Source organism: Harmonia axyridis, chromosome 4 (genome assembly GCF_914767665.1).
Source record: "Harmonia axyridis chromosome 4, icHarAxyr1.1, whole genome shotgun sequence".
In the NCBI taxonomy this organism is placed as follows: Eukaryota; Metazoa; Arthropoda; class Insecta; order Coleoptera; family Coccinellidae; genus Harmonia; species Harmonia axyridis.
Genome location: NC_059504.1, coordinates 11,287,011 through 11,310,911, shown reverse-complemented (window position 1 = coordinate 11,310,911; position 23,901 = coordinate 11,287,011). Strand labels below are relative to the sequence as shown.

Here is a 23,901-nt window from a genome sequence, read left to right as displayed (position 1 = left end):
ATATTCGGTTTGGTCGTCGGCGTGGAAGCATGTTCGGGATAGCCCCATGATTTTCTGCGCTTGGGATTATCGTTATAAACCTATTTTTACTCTCCAGTCAAAATGCGATGCAGAAATCCCTTCCGTCTTTGCCTTGCAAGCAGCTGTTCTTAAATAACAAACGTCGTTCAATATCTCTTGGCTTACTCGTACGGCACCCAATTTCCTTGTTTCCCATGACTTTCAGACGTTTTGAAATGGCTTGTTGCGTCACTTACCATGATCCTGCCAATTTTTGTTGAAAGACACGAGTCTTGACCAAGTAATGCCTCTAATTCTGCATCTTCGAAAACCTTTTCTCTTCTACCGCCATGCTGGTCTTCGACGTCAAATTCACTGTTCTTGAAGCGTGGAAACTACTCTCGGCACGTTCATCCACAAATAGCGGCCTCACCATAGGTATTTGAAAGCATTCGGTGAGCCTCAGCCACAGATTTCTTCATATTCAAGCAGAAATTTGAAACCTCCCGCAAATGACGACAATTTGGCTTGTAAGCTGACATGTTTAATCGAGATCGTTTACGATGCAGACACAAATCGACTGATATTTCGATGACATCTACAATCTATTTATTTCTACTACCACTTACCGCTACAGCCATCTATTGCAAAACGGCGGAAGCAAAGTTGTACACCTAATAGTTAGAGAAAAAAATGAGCAAGGCTAGTTTTCAAAATAATTATTGGTTAAATATTTATTGGGAAATATTTCTCTTCGTTCGCAGGTAAACTTCAGTAAGAAGCGAAAAAACCGCATGAGAAATGATGAGGCAGCTATTATTGCCTTAAGCAAGTCCAGAAGTCAATTTCTGCACAAAGATACTGACTCATTAGTTGATAATGAAGCTGTAATCGTTTATGATGAACGTACTGCTCTATAATTAAACTAAAGATATTTCGTTTGACAATAAAGAATTTGGTATGGTAATTACCCCCATGACATTTTAGATATCATGTTAACGTTGAAGAAATAATTTTGTAAATATTGAAATTTGCTCATAAAAATGAGACGCCTTAATTTTTTTCTATGATTTCTTGAATTTTAAATGTGGTTATAACATGACGTAGATTCTGAAACATCATATTTTTCACAAGTTTGTAGTAATTCCAAAAAAATATTAAATTTTAATTAACTTGATCAATATTAATTGAGAATTTGAAGAACCACACAACTTTTAATCTGAATTTTATAAACTCATTTTCAGTTTATGTAACACTTGTATATGTATTAATTGAATAAAATCAATAGCTTTTATAGGAAATAGTTATATTGGTCCACTTTACTTCAGTAAAGAAAATGAAAATATCTCACAAAATTAGAATATAAAACAAAAATTCAACATTTCGACTAACATATCATAATGTTTATTAGGTCAACAAGAAGTAGAAGGCACTGAAACGTATCATTGTTTATATGAGTAGAACATATAGATTAGAAAATTCTGTTCGCCTGTTCTTATTTTGAATCAAAATTAAGTGAATGTTCTTTTTTTGAAGGTTTGATGTAAAAATTCGGTGCCTTTGATTAACTTAAATGAAACTTTATAAAAGTATAGAAAAATTAGCATGAAATGTTATTGAAGAATTTCAAATCAGACCGACAAGACTGAAATTATCTTCCTATAATTTGTCGGAAGTTTTATATCAATAATGCAGTCGCATTTTAGGTATATCGGCCTAAAAATTATTTATATTACATAAGTTGTAGTTTCTTATAGTGGGTACCTATTTTTTCTCTATATCTCTTATATTTGATACAGGGTGATATTTTAACTTGTTATGGATTTTCCAAAAAATTTTGGAAGTATAGAAAATATTCAGTCAAACATTATTTTTCAACTTCAGAAGAATAATCATCGATAAATATTATATTTATACTCATAAATATATTCATTTAATTTTCTATTTTTGAGCAATTATTAACTTATCGTTTTTTAATATCACAAATGATATTTGAAGAATAATTCTGCAACATTAACTGAATATCATTCAATTGATTTCTCTTGTTGATTGTTTTGTTTTTTCAATTATATAACATCAATCGGTCCTTAAATTTAATAAATTCATGATAATAAAATAAAATGTACTTTAAATTATTTGTGAGAATGAAAAAAACGAGAAAACTGTGATATTCACATACTGAAGTAAGGTTTTAATTGTCAGTAACTATAATATCATTAGTATTGAAAAACACATGTTTTAAGAAGACTGTAATTGAAGATTATCCATGTACTAGAATATGAGATTATTGCACATTAATTCTTCAATATATTTTTAACTGCTGATTGAAGGTTTATTAGGATAATTTCAAAATAGAAAATTTATATAATTAGTTTGATGTTTAGTTTTATAAATAGTGAATGAAAATGAATTGAAAAATTCTTGGATATGCATGTTCTGAATTTAATAAAAAAATTTTCAGTTCAATTGTGTTTTATTACTCTTCAATAAATAAAATACACTTTTATAAAAATTATGAAAAACCTCTGGAAGTAAAGAATTTTTTACCATAGTCCAAATCTTAGATAAAAACTGATGAACCAAATTAAAATTCAATTAATGAGGTGAAAGGTCTTTGATTTTAAATCTAGTACCTTTTTCTGAGTAATTGTAAACACAAATTTGGAAATCATCAAAATATAATTTATTGTAAGAAAATCAACAATAGAAATGAATAAATTTTCATGTATACGATCACACTTGTAACTGTTGCAATTCTTTGATTAAATCAGCTTCCCCCTTTATTTTAGCCAATTGATTGATTTCCAAAAGTTTTCCTTGGGCTTGTTGTTCTTTCAACTTCTTAATTGCATCCAGTTTCTGTTGAAAAATTATTGCATAAAATTCAACTCATTTATGAACAACCAAGAGGTTTTTACCTTTTTCAGATTCTTCAACTTCTTGTCTTTTTCTGGATCTCCACTTAAATTTATTTGAACTGTGCTGACTGCAGTTACACTATCTTTTTCTGCATCGTCATCCACTTTCTTTGCCTTTTTTGCCTCCCTCTTTTTCTTAAGTTTTAATGCAGCCTTTGAAGGTGCAGAATCACCACCTTAAAATGAATTAATGCTTGATAAGCCTCAATTGAAAGAGAATTAACTCAAACTAACCTGGTTTATGAGCTTTTTCACCAACATTATGAAGTTTGGAATTAGTTGGTCGGTTTCTAAGGGACGGAGGAACATAAGCTTGCTTTGAAGCTATAGGTTGAGAGGAAGCAATGCCTTGAACCTTTTCCGAAGTTTTTGGCTCTTTGAAAGTATATTTGGGATATTTCTGAAAACAAAAAGTAAATACCCACAAAATGATAAAACTGAATTAAGTATCACCTTCCAGGCTAGATCATATAATTCTTCATTGACGACACATGGTTGCTCAAGGAGAAGTGCACCAGAAAAATGCCATATTTTAAATCCATTGTTGACCCTTAATCTTGGTGAAGTTGTGGCTGTAAAAAAATGTGCGCCATCTGGTGACCATTCCAGCAATGTTGTATCTGGGGCTAAGCAAGAACCTATCTGTTTCCAATTGACTGTATCCCATGTGTAGATGTTTCCACTTAAATTGCCAAATCCTCCCAATAATAACAAATTGGCTTGTGGATTGTAATAAATTGTGTTAAAAGATCCAGTACCAAGTTCAAAAACTGGCTCACATTTTAAATTGAATACCGTAGCCTTAGGTGGCATAAAGCCATATATTACGCAGAACTCAGTATTTTTTGGAGACCATACAACACTATAAATTGGTCCTTCTTTACCTAAATTAAAAGGGAAATTTTAAATTAACTCATTTAATAAAAATTACAAATATACTCACTCATTGTTAACATCATAGTTTGCCCATTCAAGCCAATATAATGAAGACCTTGTTTACCATAGTAAGATCCCCCTGTTTTATCAACTTCTGTACTTGTAAGTAAAAGAGCATTATTTCCCTTAGAATTCCATATATAGTCAACCATATCAGCTTGGAAAAAGCTTTTATTAGCAATAGCATCTTGACTTTCAAGTTGGGGATATTTGAACAATCTGAAAATGGACTTTCACAATAAATTATAGTCCTCCAAATAAATCACACACATACCTCCCAAATGATGGTTGGCCAGGACTTCCTGGGGTATGACATATAAAAAAATAACTTCCAGGATTAGGTGAGATACAATAAGATCTTACTTTAAAACACTTTAATCTTGTAACGATTTTATCAAAATTTAGATCTTCATAAAACACAATATCTGTGTTGACAAGTCTTGTCACTAATTTCTCATCAGAGCTCCATTGTGGTTGCCTAAAATTCTTCCTATTGTTATTCTTGATCTTCAAGAGTTATTATACTATCTCACCAGTTGGATTGCTTTCTTTGTTCAAAACTTTTGATTAATTTTCCAGTCTGTGTTTCATAAATATGCAGATTTGGACTGCCATTAGGGTTATCCTTAGTAACAGTGAACGGCTCCCATGTAAGCAAATAAGTTCCCTTTGGAGAGAAAGTTATTTGATAGGCCTTACATGGCTGTATTACAGCTTTGGTAGACCAGTTATTTGTATCAAGCAATACACATCTAAAATTTTTAGATAATTAAACAATATTGGAACTGAAAAGAAATTGAAGATTCACATACTGAGAATCATTCAAATATGCAAGAATATCTCCATTTGGGGTGAAAAGTAGAGCCCTACAAGTTTTGCTTTTTACAGTTTGAAATCCTTCTAATGCTTTAAGTGACGGAGGTCCTCCTATAGCTGATATACCAAAGGAGCTTCGAACTGAAAATTAATAACGTAGTCCTCATGTATGTGTCATGAATTTCATGCAATAACGTACTTGTCAGAGGTATCGGTACAGACATCTTTGTAGGTTATATGTTCTACACGTGTTTTAATTTGATCTTTTTTCCATATTTCTATCTACAAACGATGTTATTCAAGGAAAAAACGTTTAATTTTTGAAGAGACTTCGTCAAACGGTCCTATGCATTTTCCTATATCTCACCAACTCCATCATTCAATTATATCTTTCCAACTGGACATGACAAAAAAACGTTATAACACAAAACAAAACTTAGGATATTTGATGAAAATCTTTATCTTTTTTGTGAACCATGAACTATCGAATCACAAAATAGTTTTCTGTATTTTTCCACACTTGGTGCAACCTAGCGGCGGAAACAATAAATTCAAAGAAGACATCATCAACAAATTCATAAATAATCTACCATTCGTTAATAGATGGCAGCTAAAAAGAATAATGCAACTTCGGTCCGCTAGATGGGAGTACTAAAATACATAGTTCTGCGATTATTCGCCAGATGGCAGCACCAACAAATAGTTGCTTTTGTTTATGTCAGGTGGCACCACATTATAAAACAGTTTATTAGTTTGCCGCTCCCTGCATAGATTGCATATTCGGTCCGATTTTGTCGAATTATAAAATAATTTTGGGCCCTTTTACAATAATTCATAACCACGGTAAATGCAATAGTGGTTAAAATCCATAGACATAAACAAAAAAAAGATTATTAGTCTTTGATCATGGTCCTAATATCAAAATATACTGATTCTCCGAGAAAAATTCTCGCATACCGCATATATTTCTGGAATTCTAAATAATGTAGGAATTAAGATATCGATATATTAAAAAACGAAGTACAATTATGAGAACTTTATATTTTTGTAGATACCACTACAAAAAAGCAGAAAAAGAATTTTCCTTGAATTTTTTCAATTCTACTCCTTCCCACTGGGTTTCCTTCAATCCAGTGAAAAATCTATAAAAAAAACAATCAGGTATCAATTCGACATCGAATCGAAAAAGTAACACAATACAAACCTTTTAATAACTTCCTCAAAGACTCGCATTTCTTTTTCTTGCAACCCATTTTGGACAACATCCAAATTTGATTGTAATAAAACACGATTATTAACTCCGGTCAAAATAGTATCTGGTCCATTTTGTTTCAAACCGAAATAGAGGGCTAATCTTCCTAGCTCAACACCATTTTCCTTAAACACAAGATACATTCAGTAATAAATGTTTGTTTTTAATGAACACGTTGAAAATTGATGCTCATCTCTACCTTACAATAATCCGCTGCTTTCTCACAAGTTTTTTTTAAGTGTTCTGAAGCAGGATGCCATGGCTGAGGACCGTCATTTGTAAGCAGTCCCATTCCATGCACAGAAGCGTTTATAACACCAATATTATGGGACTAAAAAAAAATTATTAAAATGTGAATTTTGTTTTATATTATATTATATACAAGTTTGTGTAACTTGGGTTGCCTATTTTCGCTCTATTCTGTATTCCTTCCTTTATAAATCTGTGATTCTGCATTTGTGAGGTTAGAAAAAAGGTGAAAAAAAATAATCAACTGCAATTAGTGCAATTGTAGTTTTGACCTGTGCAGACATAGAAAAAATAATGGAAGTGGAAATATCATTAACAAACGCCCCAACTCCTATAATATTGTTATTATATTCATTACATAGTTGTCTCTTTAAATTGTACATGAGAACAGAGTCTTACCTTATAGAAGGGAATAAAATCGTTTAAACTTTGATCAATCATAGTAAGTCGAGTATATGAAAGTATTGTGCTTATTTTAACCGAACTCTTTTCAATAACTTCTTTCAGAACTGAGTTTGGATATCCGGTTATGCCAATATAATGAATCTTTCCTTCATTTAAGAGTTCTTGCAATGTTGGAAGGGTTTCATTGAGGATTACATCTAAGGATGGTGCAAATTCAACATCGTGAACCTGAAAAAGTATTAACGATAATTAGATCATAACGTTTCTGATTCTTACGGCAGATGATCTATTTTTTTATAGAGGTTGTTTTCCCTTCGATTTCTAAAAGATGACAACCTTTCAAAAAAAACAATAGTTTGTTCAAAAAATGTACCTGCATCACATCAATGTAATCCAATTTGAGCCTTTTCAATGATGTTTCAACACTTTCTCTAGTTTTTTTCGCAGAAAAATCGAACATTAATTTTGGATCGGCTTCATACCGACCAACTTTACTTCCAATATAATAGGATGATCTCGGAACGTTTTTGAGGCACTAAAACACAAAAATATTGATGAGCTGAAATTAACTGAATGAGTATTATTATGCTAACTTCGCCCAAAATTTTTTCTGATGTTCCATGACCGTACCATGGCCCAGTGTCAATATAGTTGATTCCTGACTTCAAAGCTTCCTCTACCAACAATTTGCATTCATCCAGAGAGCAGTCTCTAAAATTATATCTTTGTTAATTGAAAAATGGAGAATATCAAACTATTTTATAGTTATAAAGATCTTCTCTAGATCAGAATAAATATATACTAATAAAAACATTGCAAAATTCGTACTTTGTTTTAACATTTTCTCATTTATTGAAGAATATCTCCCCCTACAATGAATATCAATAAGAAAGAAATATAATAACGAATATCTTGCGGTTGGGTTTCAATCTCATGATTGTATAATTCTAGAGAAACTGTTTTTTCATTAAATTTCTTGATATTTATACTTTGAAATTAATGAATCGTATTCTTAAGTTGCATGGCTCAAAGTTCAAAACTATTTAGGCTAGAATTTTGCGGTAAATATTTTTCAAAAATTTTGTTTTCATTCGAATGGGTAAAATTTTTATTTTTGAATAGAAGAAAAAATAAAAATTCAGAAACTATCAGACGTGTTTCGCTCATTAACGAACTTGGTCAGTGTGTTACAATATCTGAAAATTTCAGGTTAATAGGATTTTTTTCGAACTATATAATCTATTGTTTTTACAAAAGAGCGAAGGCTGCCCAGACAGAATTGAACTTGACCTTGAAATTTAATCAATTTATTGGTAACCAAATATGTTCGAGGATTGTATAAAACTTTTATAACATGAATATATGCATAAAACTTTACATTACCCATAAAAATGACTAAATCCGCCAGTTCCCAAAGATAAATTCGATACAATCAGGTCCGTACTTCCCAATTTTTTGTACTTCATTTTTCTTGATGAATATTCATCATGGAAGCTATATATAAAAGTAGGTGGATTATCCAACATTATTAATGATAATGATTCTCAATGAGAAACTAAAGCGAAATTGGCTATCTCGATTTGCTTGTTGGTATCTTAAACAACTTCATTTGTCAATCGTTTTAAGGTACAGGTCCGTATTCAATAAATTATAAAGAAACAGGATAGGCATAAGATGCATAAAAGGTGGTTTCTTACCTTGTGTTCTTTCAACTCTAGTAGATTTCAATAGGTTTTTTACGATATTTTTTCAATCTTAGTTTCAAAATCAATTATTGCTCTTCAATTTCATGATGTTATGTTAAATAAATATCTCTATTATTCTCAGGCTTTAAAATTCTCTTTTGGGATTCGTTAGTGTAACTTATATTATTCACAAATAATTATACCTATACAAAATTTTTAGCAGTGTTCGAATATCCAAAAAGCTATGAAATATAGACATCAAATTAAAAAAACATTACAACACAACTGAAGATTGTACTTCTCATCGAATAATTTTGGTTTTAGTATTTTGATGATTATCACCTTTGCCAAACATTATGATCAATTTTTTTTTTTTTTGAGAATAATTACTGTAATCAACATGATCTCTAATTTCATGATTTTTAATGGTGCTGTTTGGCACACACACAAACAATGTGCATATATTTCTGTTGTAGCCGTTTTTAAGTTTATAGCTATAGTGGTGTTTAAACATGGTGAAAAATCCTGCTATTACAAGATATGCATTAACTAATGGATATAACGTACCAGTAATCCAATTGCCTCTATATTGAATAATACTTTTGACAGGTTTCTGGATTGCCTAGCTCAGTTGAGGTGGTGCTGCAATAACCCTTAAATTTGATAGTTGTTTTTTCACTTGCTAGATAAATTACAAGTGCCACTATTAGAAAGTATGTTATATGTATGTACTACTCTTTTACTATAGCAGAAATTATAATTTCTGTGGAACTGGTTCACTCCTACTTATTCAAAGGAAGTAAAGGTTTGAAACAGGGCAATATGTAGTGAAACACAAGAGATCACTTCCATATATATTTCGTTCTCAAGAGACTAAAGTTTCCAAATTCGATATACTTATAACTTATATAAGGTATATAAAAAGCTCTGAAAAACTGACTGGATTTTTCGTTATTCAAAAAAGTGTAAGAAGAAATCAGTTTCCATCGATTATTCATAGAACCATAATTAGGCTCCAAAGTAGTCTCTTTGCCCAAATCCAGATCCAACAAGAAATGGCATTTGTTGATATTGATATACACATTGGGATTTTCCAAGTTTTGATCGTTAAAATAATCATGAACGATACTTGTGGCGTTTTCTGTCGTAGCATAAGGTGCGGGCAACATACCATCAAATTCAGATTTGATAAAACGTATGTCCCATTGTGTGTTGGGTAAAAAGAAGGAATTAGGAAATCTATGCCAATCTTTTCCAATGCAGACATTTATATTAGATTTTTCAGGTACTTTGAAATCGAGGGGATATTTGTTAACCTCCATCAGTAAATCCATTGGGGCATGATAGTATGTATAAAGAGCGCAAATCCTTGATATACCTGAAAAAAAAATTACTTCAAAACATTGGTTATTTCTTCTTCTTCATTTTTTAATGTAAATTCCCCTACAAAATGTGATGGTTATTTATTTTATCATCTGAATTCCTCCTTCAAACTATTTTAAAAATACTTTTTTCCAAAACTTTTTCGGTTAAATATCTTCAGCGATTGAGAATGACATGTTATTTCAATAAATTTCGCTTTGTGTTTGTCAATAAAATTATTTATTTGATAGTTCAGCCATATAGCTATACATGTATACTCACCCATTAGACTGGTGATAATTATTGTAAAATACATGATGAACATTGTCTTATCCAGGTAATGTGTACCGGATGGCATAGTGTTAAATATTGTCCATACTCTGAACGTCAATTTTTGTATAACATCAAGTGCAATGGCACCACATAGACAAATCATGGGATAAATAGGGAATAAAAATCTGAAAAAAAAAATATATTTGGCTTTTCTCATGAAAGTATAAAAATTCCAATAAATACCTTTCTTCTTTATGTGGCTGTAATAGAAACACAACCATCCATAGTAAAATAGGGCTCAAAGAAATCCAGTATGGTAGAGTAAAAGTTGTTGGCTGTTTTGTTGGTACAAATAAATAGTAGGCAGTTATAGCTATAGGACTCAATAGAGCCAATACCTGAAATTTCACATTGAAATATGGCAACTGCTCTAAAGCTGAGGAATTATTATTCTGAGTACAAAACAATTCACAAGAGTCTTTATTAGACTCAACACCATTGTAGAGTACATATTAAATGCAATTCGTAACAATAATGAATATATTTACCCAAACAAAATTGAAGTTCAAGAATCCATTTATGAAATAAAATGAAAATGGCTCAGTACCATATAATTCAGGTCCCGCACCACCTAGGACATTATACTTAACAATATTCAGAGGGGCAATAACAAGCCTTCCATAATACATTGAATCTATGATAGTCATAGGAACCAATATAACTACAGCTGAAATGCTTGACCACATTACAAAATCTTTGTAAAGTTTTTGCCTGACTAGCATATCATATGCAATTGGAACTCCCAATAAGGCAGCAAAAGGCCAACCTAAAAAATTACCAGTCACATATTGCTCTAAAAGTAGGTAATATATAAACCCTCACCTAAGAGAGAACCTAGAGCTGTGAAAAAGACAGCCAAGTTATATTTTCGTCCCCACCATGCTGCGCATGCTCCCATAAACATATACATAGCAAAGGACGATGGTAAAAATGCTGTACTAGAAATGAACATTCCTGGTGAGAATAATAAGAATGCTAAACACAGTCTACCTATATGTATCCCAAATTCTCGACAAACAGCTCTGGAAATATATTAAAAAAGGAATGACGAATTAAAAATATCTATGGGAATCTTACTTGTAGAAATATACTTCAAAAAATACAGCAAGTAAGCCTAAAAGACATCTTGTGAAGTAAAAGATGAGCAATGGATTAGGTTGAAATAATTTTTGATATATTAGAGCAGGTACGGCATGGAAAAGTATATATGTATATGATCTTAGAGCATAAACTGGGCTATATTCCCAGGTTTGTAATCCTTTTCCAAATACTAAAATGAAAATGAGTAAGCATTTTACTACTTGATGACTTCTTTGTAACTTGCTTACTCAAAAAATGCATTGGTTCCCAATAGTTGAAAGTTTCATCACAGTCAGTGATATGAGACCAAATAGCTGCACTAAACCTTGCAGACAATATTGCTTTAAATGCAGTATCCCCAGCAGGAAATAGCAGTGGAGAACGACTAGTTTCAGGGGGTTTCCTGGAAAAAGTTTACACCGTTTTTTCAAATTGATCAAGGTAATAATGATCAGTATTACGTTTGCTGCTTGGAACTTCTCCTTGTATCTTTAGTCTTAATCTCTTTTCTCGTTTTCGTTGCATTCTGTCGGAGTTTTAGAGATGCGGTCACACGACCCATTTTAAATAACTATGAATTTGGTTCTATTTAAGTTTTCACATTTTAATTCAGAATGTGGACATTGAATAAATGGCAATTCCTAATCACGCCTGTGTAGGTTGTTATCAGATTGTCAGGTTTGACAGCTCATGATCAATGTTTTGAAAATTAAATGTCCCATTTGAATTGAACATCATATTATGGTTCATATGGTTGTCTGTGGTATATTAGCGTTTTTCCGCGATGTACGTTTGAATTAATGACTTTTCCAACTGTGACCATACATGACGTCATATATACTGATATTCTTGTTGTTGAACTTGTCTAGAAATACTGGTGTGCCCACATTCTTGAAAAAGTTTGAGATAAAGCTATCGAATTTGCTTACTTTCAAACCCACCAGTCTTCTTGGATTTTTCGGATATTTCCGGTACTTTACTAGATTTCCTCATTGTTTCTCATCCGCTGCCGTTCCCATTTGATTGAATAGCGCTACTTACGGAAGGAAAGGAAACTATCGGAATTCCCAAGTTCAAGTCGCCAGAATTATCTAAACATTCTACTTCTACATTCTAAACAAAATATAATCAGTACACACACCAGTGTTTTTAGATTTCTTAGTTTATCATTGAGTATTGAGGTAAAACAATATTTCATGGTTTATAGAATATACTAACACAGATTACTAGTCACTAGTTAGTCTGTGATACTAAACTTCGTTAATCTATGATATTAATAAAGTCATTGATTTGGATGTATTTAAGATGCATCTTAGATGTATTTATCGATATAAAAATCATATCAGAATCGGGAGAATAGCAATGAAAAATGAAATTTCAATTTATATTTTTTAATATTCACTTCAATTCATTTTATAATATACCAACATAGTTGGATAAATTTCAATATGGATACAAACAATCGACGAGAAGAAAGATAGAGCTAGTATTTGGAACAAAATATTCAATTCTAGTGCAAACGAAGGTGAGTTAATTATTTAACAAAGCATTGCATAGAATAAGCTAAAATCTAATAGGTAAAAATTAAATATTTGATCAATAAAATAACCTTTAAACTTTATCGATAGTAGAGTAATCTAGGACTGCTAAAAAAAGTATGTATAATACTTTCACATTAGGAGAATCTATTCTAAAATGATTTCAAGCAAATACATATACAATGGTAAATAATTACCTATTCGTATTAACATTTTTTATAATTGAATACCTATGTCTTTTTGGAATACTATGCAGTCATGATAATTCCCAAATAACTTCATATTCATGTATGAAATGAATAAAATCAAATAACTTTCAATATGTTTTTGAACAACTACCTATACAAATTACCAAGTTATCAAAAAAGTGCACATGAAGAAAACATATTTCTTTGGAACATTAAGGATAAATTGGTGAATTGAATTATTATCAACTTTTGGATTTTACATTGAAAAAAAATTAAACTACATGGAAATCAACAATTGAACAACTATGCTAGATATATACGAATAATATCTAAAAAAAATAAGATTTTTATTGATTCAATAATTTTAACCAGTTTGAAATAAGAATATCACAATTTCTAATTTGTAAGTTCAATTCTAATTCATAGCTATCTCTATTAGCCATGAAATTTCAACCAAAATACTGGTTGTCTAATATATTTACACAAGGGAAAAATAAATGATGTAGGTAAGCCAATTATAGTAGAATTAATGAAGGAAATATACCTACTGTTAAAAGAAAATACGTATCAAATGCAAAACTGATTGTGAATAGCTTAAAATTGGTATCACATGCCTTATTGTGCTATTAAAATCGAAATTTTTTTTCATTGAAAATATGGATGTGATGAAACTCGATTTCAATATTTATTTTAATGAAAAACTAAACAAAAACTTGTAAATTCTACTAGGTATGAATTTATTTACTCAAGTCTGAAACTGAGTATAGTTGAACAATTTTTTATATTTCAATCAATTAGAAATAATGAGATTCGTCAACTTCGTTTTGTGTGTAGGCAACATTGCCTATTAATTACAGCAACTTGTAGGAATTTTTCACACCATAAAACGTGCCTTTCTACAGAATTCTAATTGCGGTGAACACTGCTAATAATGAATGAAGCCATCATCGAGAAGCAACTTATTAATAGGACAAATTCTCTGTAGATAAACTTTAAACTAAATAATTGCAACACATCAATATACGTGCTAAAATTTGAAAATCACAGAACACGTCATAAACTTCTAAACACCATAAAACATTCGTAGAAAATTACTCCTTAAAATTTGTATAAAATCGACCTTATCAACGATAAAATACAATGGCAGTCTATAACGCTTCGAAAATATTATCTTCTTAATATATAATAATAAACAGCTCTGAACCTAACTAAGAGTTTCAGTCTTGAAAATCCTCATCGTCCTAAATCTAGTCCTCGCTTGCTTCCTTTATCTTGGCCAAGAGCTGATCACAAGTCTTCTTGGCATCTCCCAGCAACATAGAGGTATTAGGTTTGTAGAATACAGGGTTGTCCACTGCAGCATAACCCACTCCTAGGGATCTCTTCATCACGATCACGTGTTCAGAGTTCCATACTTTCAGTACAGGCATGCCTGCGATGGCAGAATTGGGATCGTCTTCTGCAGCACTGTTAACAGTGTCATTAGCGCCTATGACTAGAACCAAGTCAGTAGATGGGAAATCATCATTGATTTCTTCCATCTCGAATACGTCGTCGTAAGGAACTCCAGCTTCTGCAAGGAGCACGTTCAATTGTCCTGGCATACGACCTGGGGAAAAATCCATCTTATAAACATAGAGGAAGAAGAGGCAGACCAACTGGTTAAGATGGGCGATTGGACAACTAGCTCTACAAGACCCTTTTGGTACTAGGCTTCAGATCGCTGACCAAAGGTCTTTTTCAAGAACTGGTATAGTTTAAAGAAGTGCTGAGGATAAATTGATTCATCGCTTCCTTAGCATACCTTTATTTTGGAAAAATTCACAAAAAGAAGTATTCCGAATCAGAGTTCAGGAACACAAACGATGTTATCGATTGAATCAAGCTGGTAGGTGACTATGGAAGCTATCTAAATATATACAAGCATTACAATAACATCAACAGGAGAGAAAAAACACCAATAGTTCATAGCGTCTGATGGTTACCAGCAATAAATTACTCTCGAACTAAACTAGTCAGAATGGGGAATTCTACTCCAAACGAAAATTAAGTATTTTTAATGGAATATTTTTAAAACGTCACATTTCAAACAAACTCTTTCCTCGCATAGTCTGCATTGGATATAACAGTATTCATTATAGCTTCAATAAAGAAAAGTGATTACTCACCTGCCACAGGATGTATAGCGAATCTGACATTTTTGCCCTGACTCTTCAACGTGTTAACCATTTCGGCAATCGGGTACTGAGCCTTAGCCACGCAAAGACCATAACCAGGTACAATAATGACATTTTTCGCGTTTCTTATGGCTTCTACAGCTCCATCTACACTGACTTCAGTGTGGGTTCCAGTGATTTCCATCGGCTTTCCACCCCCGGTACTCGAGGTACCATAACCACCGAGAATAACATTCGGCAAAGAACGATTCATGGCCTAAAACGATTCAAATACATCCTGGAATATATAGCATGAAGTTTATACACTCACCTTGCACATAATATATGAAAGAATAGCTCCGGAAGATCCAATCAGAGCACCAACAATGGTCATCAGATTATTATTCAACATGAAGCCTTCCGCGCATAGAGCCCAGCCAGAGTAACTGTTCAAGACAGTTATGACTACTGGCATATCAGCACCTGCAAAAAATCATTGACGTCAATTCATGAATAGAGCAAAATATTGGTCGAAGCACTTACCTCCAATTGCTGAAGTCAAGGTAACTCCCATAGCAGCTGAAAGAGCAGCTGTTGTACCAAGAGCGCCCAAACCACCTGCAAGAGTAGGGTCGTAGAAGAGGTAACCTCCAGCTCCTAAGCTTCCCAACAGCATAGCGCTGTTCAAAGCGTGTCTTCCTGGTAGAAGTAATGGAGATGAATTGAGAAGACCCTGGAGTTTTCCATAAGCTACAAGAGAACCACTGAATGTTACACCGCCGATGTACGTTCCAAGGAACAAAGCTGTTTTTACAACATTAGCAGCTGGGTCGGTTTCGAATGTTGGGAAATCATGAAGGAAGGTAGCTCCACACGTTAGTACTGCTGCCAGACCGACTAGACTGCAAAAAAACGAATATAGTACTTTGTCTGGGTCCACTTTATTGGGTATCTACCTGTGGAATGCAGCTACCAATTGAGGTAGATCAGTAATTTCGATTTTTTTCGCTATAAGTGCTCCTAAAGCTCCTCCTCCTACGGCACAACCTGCAATTTGGGCTAATACTTCAGGTGTGAGATCCAATTGGCCTAGAGTTGCAGCTATACCACCAGCTACACCAATCTGAAATTATTTAGAGGTTTTGTAAACGAAATTTAAGTGGATTCGATTTGATACTAACCATTCCGATATTATTTCCCCATCTGGCTGTCTTCTGAGAGCTGAGACCAGCTAAAGCTCCAACGCAACATAAGGATGCCGCCAAGTAGGCTGCTTGATGGATTTCTGGTAATCCTGAAAGTGCGGCGTAACCATAACCTCCTAAAAATGCTGCAGCAGGTATACCGTACAGGTAATTGTATTCTTTTGGATCTCCTGGTCTCTTGAACATGTCAAGCATCCGCTTGGTGACCAAGAATCCTCCGGATATGTTGATGAAGGAGATGAATGCGGCAGAAGCAGCCAAGGCCTGAAATAAAATCATAATGATCTGTTGTCTCAGGAATATGTGAGAGTAAATACCTCTACTGAATTGGTGGGATAGTATCCTCCGTTCATCAAGAGGATACCGCCAACAGCAGTTATTCCAGAGATGGCATTAGTTACAGACATAAGAGGAGAATGTAGAGCTGGTGTAACGCCCCACACTGTATGGTATCCTACGATTCCAGACAAGCCAAAGGTGGTCAACATAGATGTGAATGCTGCGTTCGGTGATACAACTCCCAAACCGAGGAGGGTTCCAACACCTGAAGATAAGACAGAGTCAAATATCTTGCATAAGTTTGAAATTAGATTATTTGTTACCTGAAGTGCAAATAAGAGATTCTTGAACTTTGGCCAAGAGAGGGTTTTGATTTTGCTCTTCTTTGAGTTTTGCCGTTTTGGGTTTTGGTACCGAAGGAGGCGGAGTTGAAGTCACAGCTAGGGGAGGAGCCGGCCACAGCAGTTTTCCCTCATGCAATACTATACTACCCCTGACAACGTCGTCTTCTAAGTTCACGTTGAAATGATCTTTTTCGCCTGTGAAATAATAACAGCTTCAAAAGATCTGCGATTCCATTTGAACTTGAAATTAAAGAAAATTGGAGTTTCACTCACACATCGACAAGAAAAATTTGGATACATTGTTGGCGTACAAAGTAGAGCTCTGAGTGGGTAATCTACTAGCCAAATCTGTTAGTCCTATGTGGGTAACGCCGTTGAAGTCGTAGATTTCTCCTGGTTTTGTTGTTTCAATGTTACCGCCAGCTTCTGCAGCTAGATCCACGACGACACTACCTGGTTTCATGGATAGTATATGTTCCTACAAGAAGTTTTATTAGGTGGTGGGAATATTATCAAGAGTAAACTTATTACTTTCAAAATCAAAAGTGGGGCCTTCTTTCCTGGAATTAAAGCTGTAGATATTATGATGTCAACTTCCTTACATTGCTTTGCGAATAGAGCGTGCTCAGCATCAATGAATGCTTTGGACATTTCTTTACTGTATCCAGCAGCAGTACCACCTTCTTCCTAAATTTATAAACGCTTATTAGGCTTCAAACAATTTTGGATTTGCACGAAGAGGATTATATCAGTAATAATGCATAGAAGGCATGACACTAATTGACTCACTTTGATGTTGATGGTAAGAAATTCAGCGCCCATCGATTCTATTTGTTCTTTAACAGCTGATCTCGTGTCAAAAGCTCTGACTATTGCACCCATAGCTTTGGCTTGACCAGCTGCTGCTAAACCAGCAACTCCTCCGCCAATGATGAGTACTTTTGCAGGCGGTACTTTACCTGCAGCTGTGATTTGTCCTAGAAAAAATATCGCCATCAGTTTTTGCGGTATGCCACTTAAATGTTTGCAATTTACATATTATGAGCCGAAAATGACCATCAAAGATTATGTTAGAATCGATAATGCAGGATATCGATTCTTATTTAACATATTTCTTGAATTTGTTCCATAAATTAGAATATTTTAAATCTGTATGTTTTAAAATTCTATGATCTGATGCATAGAATATCTATCTTGCATAGATATTCTATGCATCTTGTTTCCAAGCAAATATGAAGATAAAAATGCGAAGGCTTCTGATATTCGTTATTGTTTTTTCGAAAATGTTGGACTTACCTGAGAAAAATCTTGGAAAATGATTTGCCGCTTCTACAACTGCCCTATATCCAGAAATATTGGCCATGGAACTCAAAGCATCGAAAACTTGTGCCCTAGTGATACGAGGAATGCAGTCCATAGCTAAAACAAGTTTTAACTTCAATCTCACAGAATATACTGTAAAATCGAAACTTACCAAACGCTGTTATTTTCTTTTCCGCCAGTTGGTTAACCAAGGATGTGTTATTTCCAGGGTAAAGGAATGATATAAGCGTTGAATATTCTTTGAATTTTTCGATTTCATTTTCTAGTGGCTGTCGCACTTTCAAAACAATATCTGAAAATAAAAATAAATGTTTGGTTTGAAGTTCAAAGTACTCGATGGTAAATTTTCTTTGGTTTATCATAGAAAAGTGGAAGATAATAAGTTACAAATGCAGATCGAATTCAATTTGGATGGATTTCACCGCTACTGAGTCAGATATCCCAAAATAAATTTCAATAAATATTGAAACGTTTTTTATTGGGAATCAAGGACGCATTATTAAACCTTATGAATAAACTATTTGTTGAAATCGTCTCTAGGATATAAGTGGTTTGATCTTCGACTTTTTCTCATGAATTCATCTTTGTTTCAATGGATTTTTACCCACAATTAGTTATTTCTGCAACTTAGGATGAATAAATAATATTTCGATTGAAATGGATTAGTATAGTTTGTACGGAAATATTGTAACAGCAACTTTAAAGAGATTGAATTAAGTTCGTTCAGTGTATATTTTTCAATACGACGAAACTTCTATCGGTGTTAATATTATGTTTTTGATAGATAGTATCATTTTACCTGAGTTAAATGCAGCTGAACTATCTTTAATATTGCACCCAACACCTTGGTAATCTTGATTTCTGAAGGTCGCACCAACTCCTGCGTTTTCTTCTACATTGATAGTGAATCCTTTTTTGATGAGTGTAGCAGCTGCTGAAGGTGTAAGGGCCACTCTGTAATATTTTCACATTACTATGCTTCATATTCAGACAATTCAACTAATTTGCATTAATTTCCACTATGAATATTTTGTTTTACTCTGTTCGATTGTTAGTTTTTTAATTTGCGAGAAACAAAACTATTAGCTTCTATTATGCAGATTTTATTTCACACATTCTGAAGATGTAAATTATTTTGTTATTTATTCACCAAACATGTATTTTGTTAATGAGCATCATCACACAACAGACGCATCAACAAATTACCTAATATCGTCTTATTAAATTCTAAACTCAATCATATTCTGAACTATAGCTACATACGAACTCCAGAAGATAAGATGCCTTCAAGAAAGGTAATAATTTTATGATTATTTTGAGAAAATTTTGGAAATGAAAGATTAAAAACTGAGCCACACTTGTTTTTTTATGTGATAGTTATATGTATGATATATAAACACTACTATGTTACATTAGAATCGGTATCATTTTTGTTCAAAAATTAGGAATAATTTAATTTTTCTTTCATACTAGGATAAATCTATTAACTTCGTACCTTCTTTCATTCTTCCAAATTTCTTTGGGGACACCAATGGTCAATTTTTCTGCTGCTATTCCTCTAGTTTCTGGGTTCGAAGTTGAAAAATTCCTATTTAAAAATCTTTCAGGTTTTTGTTTATGTATGGAATGTATTCTACTGGAATAGCCATACTGATTTCCGTAAATTTTATACAGAGCTCTGGATTTGATAGCACCTTGGAATAATCCCTTAGCCATTGTTAGTATTTGTTTTCAAATTCTGGAAAAAATATGCAAATACATTAAAAATGTTCCAAATTTGAAAAAAATGTATCAATTTTTTATTTCATGAGATATCCTGATTAAATTAACTAGATATATTGAAGGATTTTTGAATTTGGCATTACGGAGTGGAACCTTGAAAAATTTAACATTTCAAAAAATGAAAACCAAAATGAAATTATTTCTCCGAAAATAAAGAACAACAATGAATTTAAAATCGATACAAGAATTACAGATTCAAGTGATGCAAAATTCATCTATAAATTAAAGTCCACTTGAATTGTACTAATCAAAATTTATAAGGTTTCAAATGAACGGAAGTAAATTAAAGAAATCTTATAGTGAAGACAGTTCATCAATCTATTGCATACTCATTAATTGATCATCTTCTATTCTCTTAGTTTTCTTGATAATTTTTCAATATATTATTAATATTACTTGCTAAAAAATGTGGATTAACTAATTATTACATTAAAATTAATTTTTTGAGAAATTTTAGTTGAAATTGTTGAAAAATTGATGTTATGCGCATTCAAAACCATTTCGAACCATATTTGTTTGTAGGTTTAACTTGATTAGGAATGAGTGAAGTTTAGAAGCTAAACAATTGATTAAATTGTTTTCAAATAATTGGGTGAACAGAGAACGAAATATGAGCCGATTCATTCAATTGAGACAGAGCAAAATTTTTGTTTTTCAAACAAAATAGTGAGAATTGCTTATTTAGTTTTCTATAGCATAAACTGAACTCTCATTATTATGGAAAATTCTCTGTTCACATTCATTTTGTAAGTTGGTACTCACTAATGGATGCTTGGCAAAATCTCCGATCAAAATTCATATGTCCTTTATATAAAACACTCAGGATAATTCACTTCTGCTGTTTTTCAATTAGACAAATAATCTATTCGTTCAATATTTGAACACAAACAATCGCTTTCGCTTTCATAGTATAATCAGTATTTTATTAAGCAAGAGATAAATTAGAGCAGAACAAGGAATAATCAAATAGACAATGATAAAGCCAACCAAATTTAGAACAATATATGTCCATATTACGAACGTTTGCAAAATCTACTAGCAAATAAATAAAAGAAGAAAGAATTAACTTGAGAGACTTCTAGGTTTTGATTGTTGATTGAGAAATTCAATTCAAAATAATTCTAACAACAACAACAAGATACTTAGGATAAATATTTGATATGTTCCATGAGAACAAGTATATATTAGATAAGAATTCATCAAATTTGTTTGCCAACCTATTTGAGGTATTTATTTGGATGACCTGTGTAATATGTTTTGAATGCAAAAACGATGGAGTTTTAATCAGATTTCCTAAAGATTATCTACAATAATGAAGCTATTGAAAAAAATTAAACTGCATGTTATTTTTATTTTTTTATTTTGGTTCAGTTCAAAAAATTTTAAATGTTGAAAATCAAGAAGTCACATGAAAATCTAGTCTTATCGGTAGTGAATGCAATATCCTAGCTACTTTTGTTATTTGAAAAAAGATGTAAAAAAAAAGAATTTCGTGTGCTGATAAACTATTGCTTTTTGAAGGAAAATAATACAGTTGAAGCAAAATCTTGGCTTGATGAAGAATGTCCGGGGTCTGCACCAGGAAAATCAACCATCATTGATTGGTATGCTAAGTTAAAATGGATGAAACATGGCTCCATCATTTCACTCTGGAGTCCAATCGACTGAGTGAACTGCACACGATGAACCGAATCCAAAGCGAGGAAAAACACAACAGTCAGCTAGCAAGGTTATGGTATCAGTATTCTGGGATGCACAAGGTATAATATTCATTGATCACCTCCAAAAGGGCCAGACCATCAACAGCGATTATTATATAACCTAATTGGATCGTTTAAAGGATGAAATCGTTAAAAAACGGCCCTATTGATGAAAAAAAGGTGCTGTTTCATCAGGACAATGCACCGTGTCACAAATCAATGAAAACAATGGCAAAATTGCATGAATTGGGCTTCGAATTGCTTCTGCATCCACCGTATTCGCCAGATCTGGCCACAGCGACTTTTTACTATTCTCAGACCTCAAAAGAATGCTCTCTGGAAAAAAATTTAGCGCTAATGAAAAAGTAATCGCCGAAACTGAGGTCTATTTTGAAGCGAAAGACAAATCGTACTACAAAAATGGTATCGAAAAGTTGGAAGATCGCTATAATCGCTGTATCACCCTCGAAGGCAACTATGTTGAATAATAAAATCGAATTTTGCCAAAAAAAAATTGTTTTACTATGGTAGACCGGGAACTTTTCAATTGGCCTGTTGAAACTAGGATTTTTGTCATAAAAAAAATCATATAGACGATAATTAGCTTGAAATCATTATATAATGTTTTCATATTTATTTCATTTCAAAAATTTTCTGAAGAAGTAAAAAAACAATGCAAATTCGTAATATATGTTCATTTCAATAACCATTATCAATATCAACTGCAAACCTCTTCATGAATTCCCAGTAAAAAATAACACAAACAACAAATTGGACCTTCTTAGACAAAACAGAAGATCGCAAATTTAGTTCAATTCACCCGCAAAACTATTTATAAATTGTCTAGGTCTAATTGGGTTACTAGCAATTGCAGCACGTGAAACTCAACATATTGTCGCAAACAGAGAGCTGAAAGAACCAATCAATCGAAGAAAAATAAATCAACTTTCTCGCAATTTTTTTTATGTCGTCCAATTCGAGACGTATCATCATCGTAACTTGAAAGTTTTCGTAGCCGGTATCAATAAAACGAAACCGCAAAAGGACCGCAAAAACACATCACTGTGCCAACGTACTTGCACCTCACCGATTTATAAACTAAACCTGTTTGTTTTGATTGGTATGCACGCGGTAAAACTAACAAAAAAAATATTTCGAATAACAACAAATATTTGGAAGCGAACCAAACAGATATCCGTTCGAAAAACATCGAGAAAGGATAAAAATAAAAAATTATTCGATCCAAATTAATAGAACATAATTTGTTACGTCTTCAAATACCTTGAAAAAAGCTGCGATTTAGTTCTGACTGGAAGCAGTGGTCCTTTAACTCTTTCAGATTTAATTAGGCACTAAACAAAACATCCCAAAATCAGCTGCATAGAGAAAACACAGCCATCAGCTTCAACTAATACTACACGCCACGAGCTACTGAATACAAGTGGTAAAACATACGGAATCGCGATGTAGATTTGACAACAGCGCCGGACTTCAGATGGTACTGGGTTTGAAAGGAAATGGGCTGGTTTTGGACCAAAGCTGGTGCAGCTGGATAACTTTTTATTTATGACTCTGGTGATCTCTGGGGAAATATAATAAAAGACGCTTGACTTTTACCCAAAATTCGACTTTTCTGTACCTTCCACTTTGTTTTAACGATAGCAGTCAAGCAGTGCCCTTCTATAATTTACGCACACTCTAGAAACATCGAAAGGCACATGAGGAAAAGGGAAGATTGACCCTTAATGTATTGCAGCATTCTAGAAGTTTTCAGGTAAATCTTTTGTTGTGAAGTACCTGTTCTACCTCAAACCAAATGATAATGGTTTAAATAGGAGCAGGTTTTTGTTGACAAAGGGCAACTCTTTTTGTGGACCTGTATTCGCACATTTATTTTCGTGGACTGCCAGTTATTAAATGTTTCGCTAAAATGAGTTGGATATGAATTAGAAGTGAATAACTCGTATGCAATAATTATGCCTTCTTTATTCAATTAAATAGAATTAGAGTTTTCAAAGCAAAAATGAATTCTAATATTTAAAATTTGAATAGGTACAAAAAAATTATTGGGTTTAGAAATCCATTCGATCATTTGAATTGAACTCTTCTCGGTAACTTTGATGAAGAATATAGAATTTCTCAATGAATTGATTAAAATATCTCACATTTCAGGAGAACGAAAATGATATTTTTTTCACTCAGGGTGTCTTTTTTAGAATTTTGAGACAGAAATGGTCTCAAAAGATACAGTTCTGCTCAATCTGACTGATTACAATTTTATGATCAAAGAATTCTATCTGTCTGTCTGTCTTGCCGTAAAAAGGATAACTTCTGAAACTAAGTAGAGGCT

At 32.8% G+C, this 23,901-nt stretch overlaps 5 protein-coding genes across 8 annotated transcripts in view; 1 reads left to right on the top strand and 4 right to left on the bottom strand.

Annotated features, from left to right (window-relative positions):
• Positions 1-2,609, top strand: part of LOC123679271 — a 44,987-nt gene extending 42,378 nt beyond the window's left edge. For all 3 annotated transcript variants that reach the window (XM_045616776.1, XM_045616775.1, XM_045616774.1), the window contains exon 6: positions 765-2,609. In XM_045616776.1, the coding sequence (XP_045472732.1) occupies positions 765-920 (156 nt within the window). In that variant the 3' untranslated portion in view covers positions 921-2,609. The remainder of the gene's footprint in view (positions 1-764) is intronic.
• A 51-nt stretch (positions 2,610-2,660) lies between these two features.
• LOC123679256 (eukaryotic translation initiation factor 2A) lies at positions 2,661-5,139 on the bottom strand. The gene is made up of 9 exons (XM_045616748.1): positions 4,870-5,139; positions 4,667-4,811; positions 4,388-4,606; positions 4,129-4,332; positions 3,862-4,073; positions 3,372-3,802; positions 3,153-3,318; positions 2,919-3,094; positions 2,661-2,859 (listed from the first exon to the last, which is right to left on the bottom strand). The coding sequence occupies exons 1-9, from the start codon at positions 4,892-4,894 to the stop codon at positions 2,734-2,736; spliced, it is 1,704 nt and encodes a 567-aa protein (XP_045472704.1). The 5' UTR covers positions 4,895-5,139; the 3' UTR covers positions 2,661-2,733.
• Positions 5,140-5,664: 525 nt separating this feature from the next.
• On the bottom strand, positions 5,665-8,182 carry LOC123679273 (L-galactose dehydrogenase-like). The gene is made up of 7 exons (XM_045616777.1): positions 7,960-8,182; positions 7,170-7,287; positions 6,950-7,111; positions 6,571-6,804; positions 6,122-6,253; positions 5,875-6,047; positions 5,665-5,812 (listed from the first exon to the last, which is right to left on the bottom strand). The coding sequence occupies exons 1-7, from the start codon at positions 8,100-8,102 to the stop codon at positions 5,728-5,730; spliced, it is 1,047 nt and encodes a 348-aa protein (XP_045472733.1). The 5' UTR covers positions 8,103-8,182; the 3' UTR covers positions 5,665-5,727.
• Positions 8,183-9,102: 920 nt separating this feature from the next.
• LOC123679253 (alpha-1,2-mannosyltransferase ALG9) lies at positions 9,103-11,740 on the bottom strand. The gene is made up of 8 exons (XM_045616745.1): positions 11,498-11,740; positions 11,285-11,439; positions 11,034-11,226; positions 10,779-10,978; positions 10,445-10,722; positions 10,140-10,294; positions 9,906-10,081; positions 9,103-9,639 (listed from the first exon to the last, which is right to left on the bottom strand). The coding sequence occupies exons 1-8, from the start codon at positions 11,596-11,598 to the stop codon at positions 9,104-9,106; spliced, it is 1,794 nt and encodes a 597-aa protein (XP_045472701.1). The 5' UTR covers positions 11,599-11,740; the 3' UTR covers position 9,103.
• Positions 11,741-12,406: 666 nt separating this feature from the next.
• Positions 12,407-23,000, bottom strand: LOC123679243 (NAD(P) transhydrogenase, mitochondrial-like). 2 transcript variants are annotated; one of them, XM_045616725.1, is made up of 16 exons: positions 22,833-23,000; positions 19,565-19,807; positions 18,869-19,023; positions 18,221-18,361; positions 18,043-18,165; positions 17,536-17,723; positions 17,278-17,433; positions 17,020-17,224; positions 16,726-16,941; positions 16,441-16,667; positions 16,100-16,387; positions 15,875-16,041; positions 15,462-15,820; positions 15,250-15,401; positions 14,931-15,195; positions 12,407-14,371 (listed from the first exon to the last, which is right to left on the bottom strand). In XM_045616725.1, the coding sequence occupies exons 2-16, from the start codon at positions 19,783-19,785 to the stop codon at positions 14,010-14,012; spliced, it is 3,225 nt and encodes a 1,074-aa protein (XP_045472681.1). In that variant the 5' UTR covers positions 19,786-19,807; positions 22,833-23,000; the 3' UTR covers positions 12,407-14,009. The 2 variants fall into 2 exon arrangements, with proteins under 2 accessions (XP_045472681.1, XP_045472682.1); XM_045616726.1 differs by lacking the exon at positions 22,833-23,000 and adding an exon at positions 20,614-20,817.
• Positions 23,001-23,901: the final 901 nt, after the last annotated feature.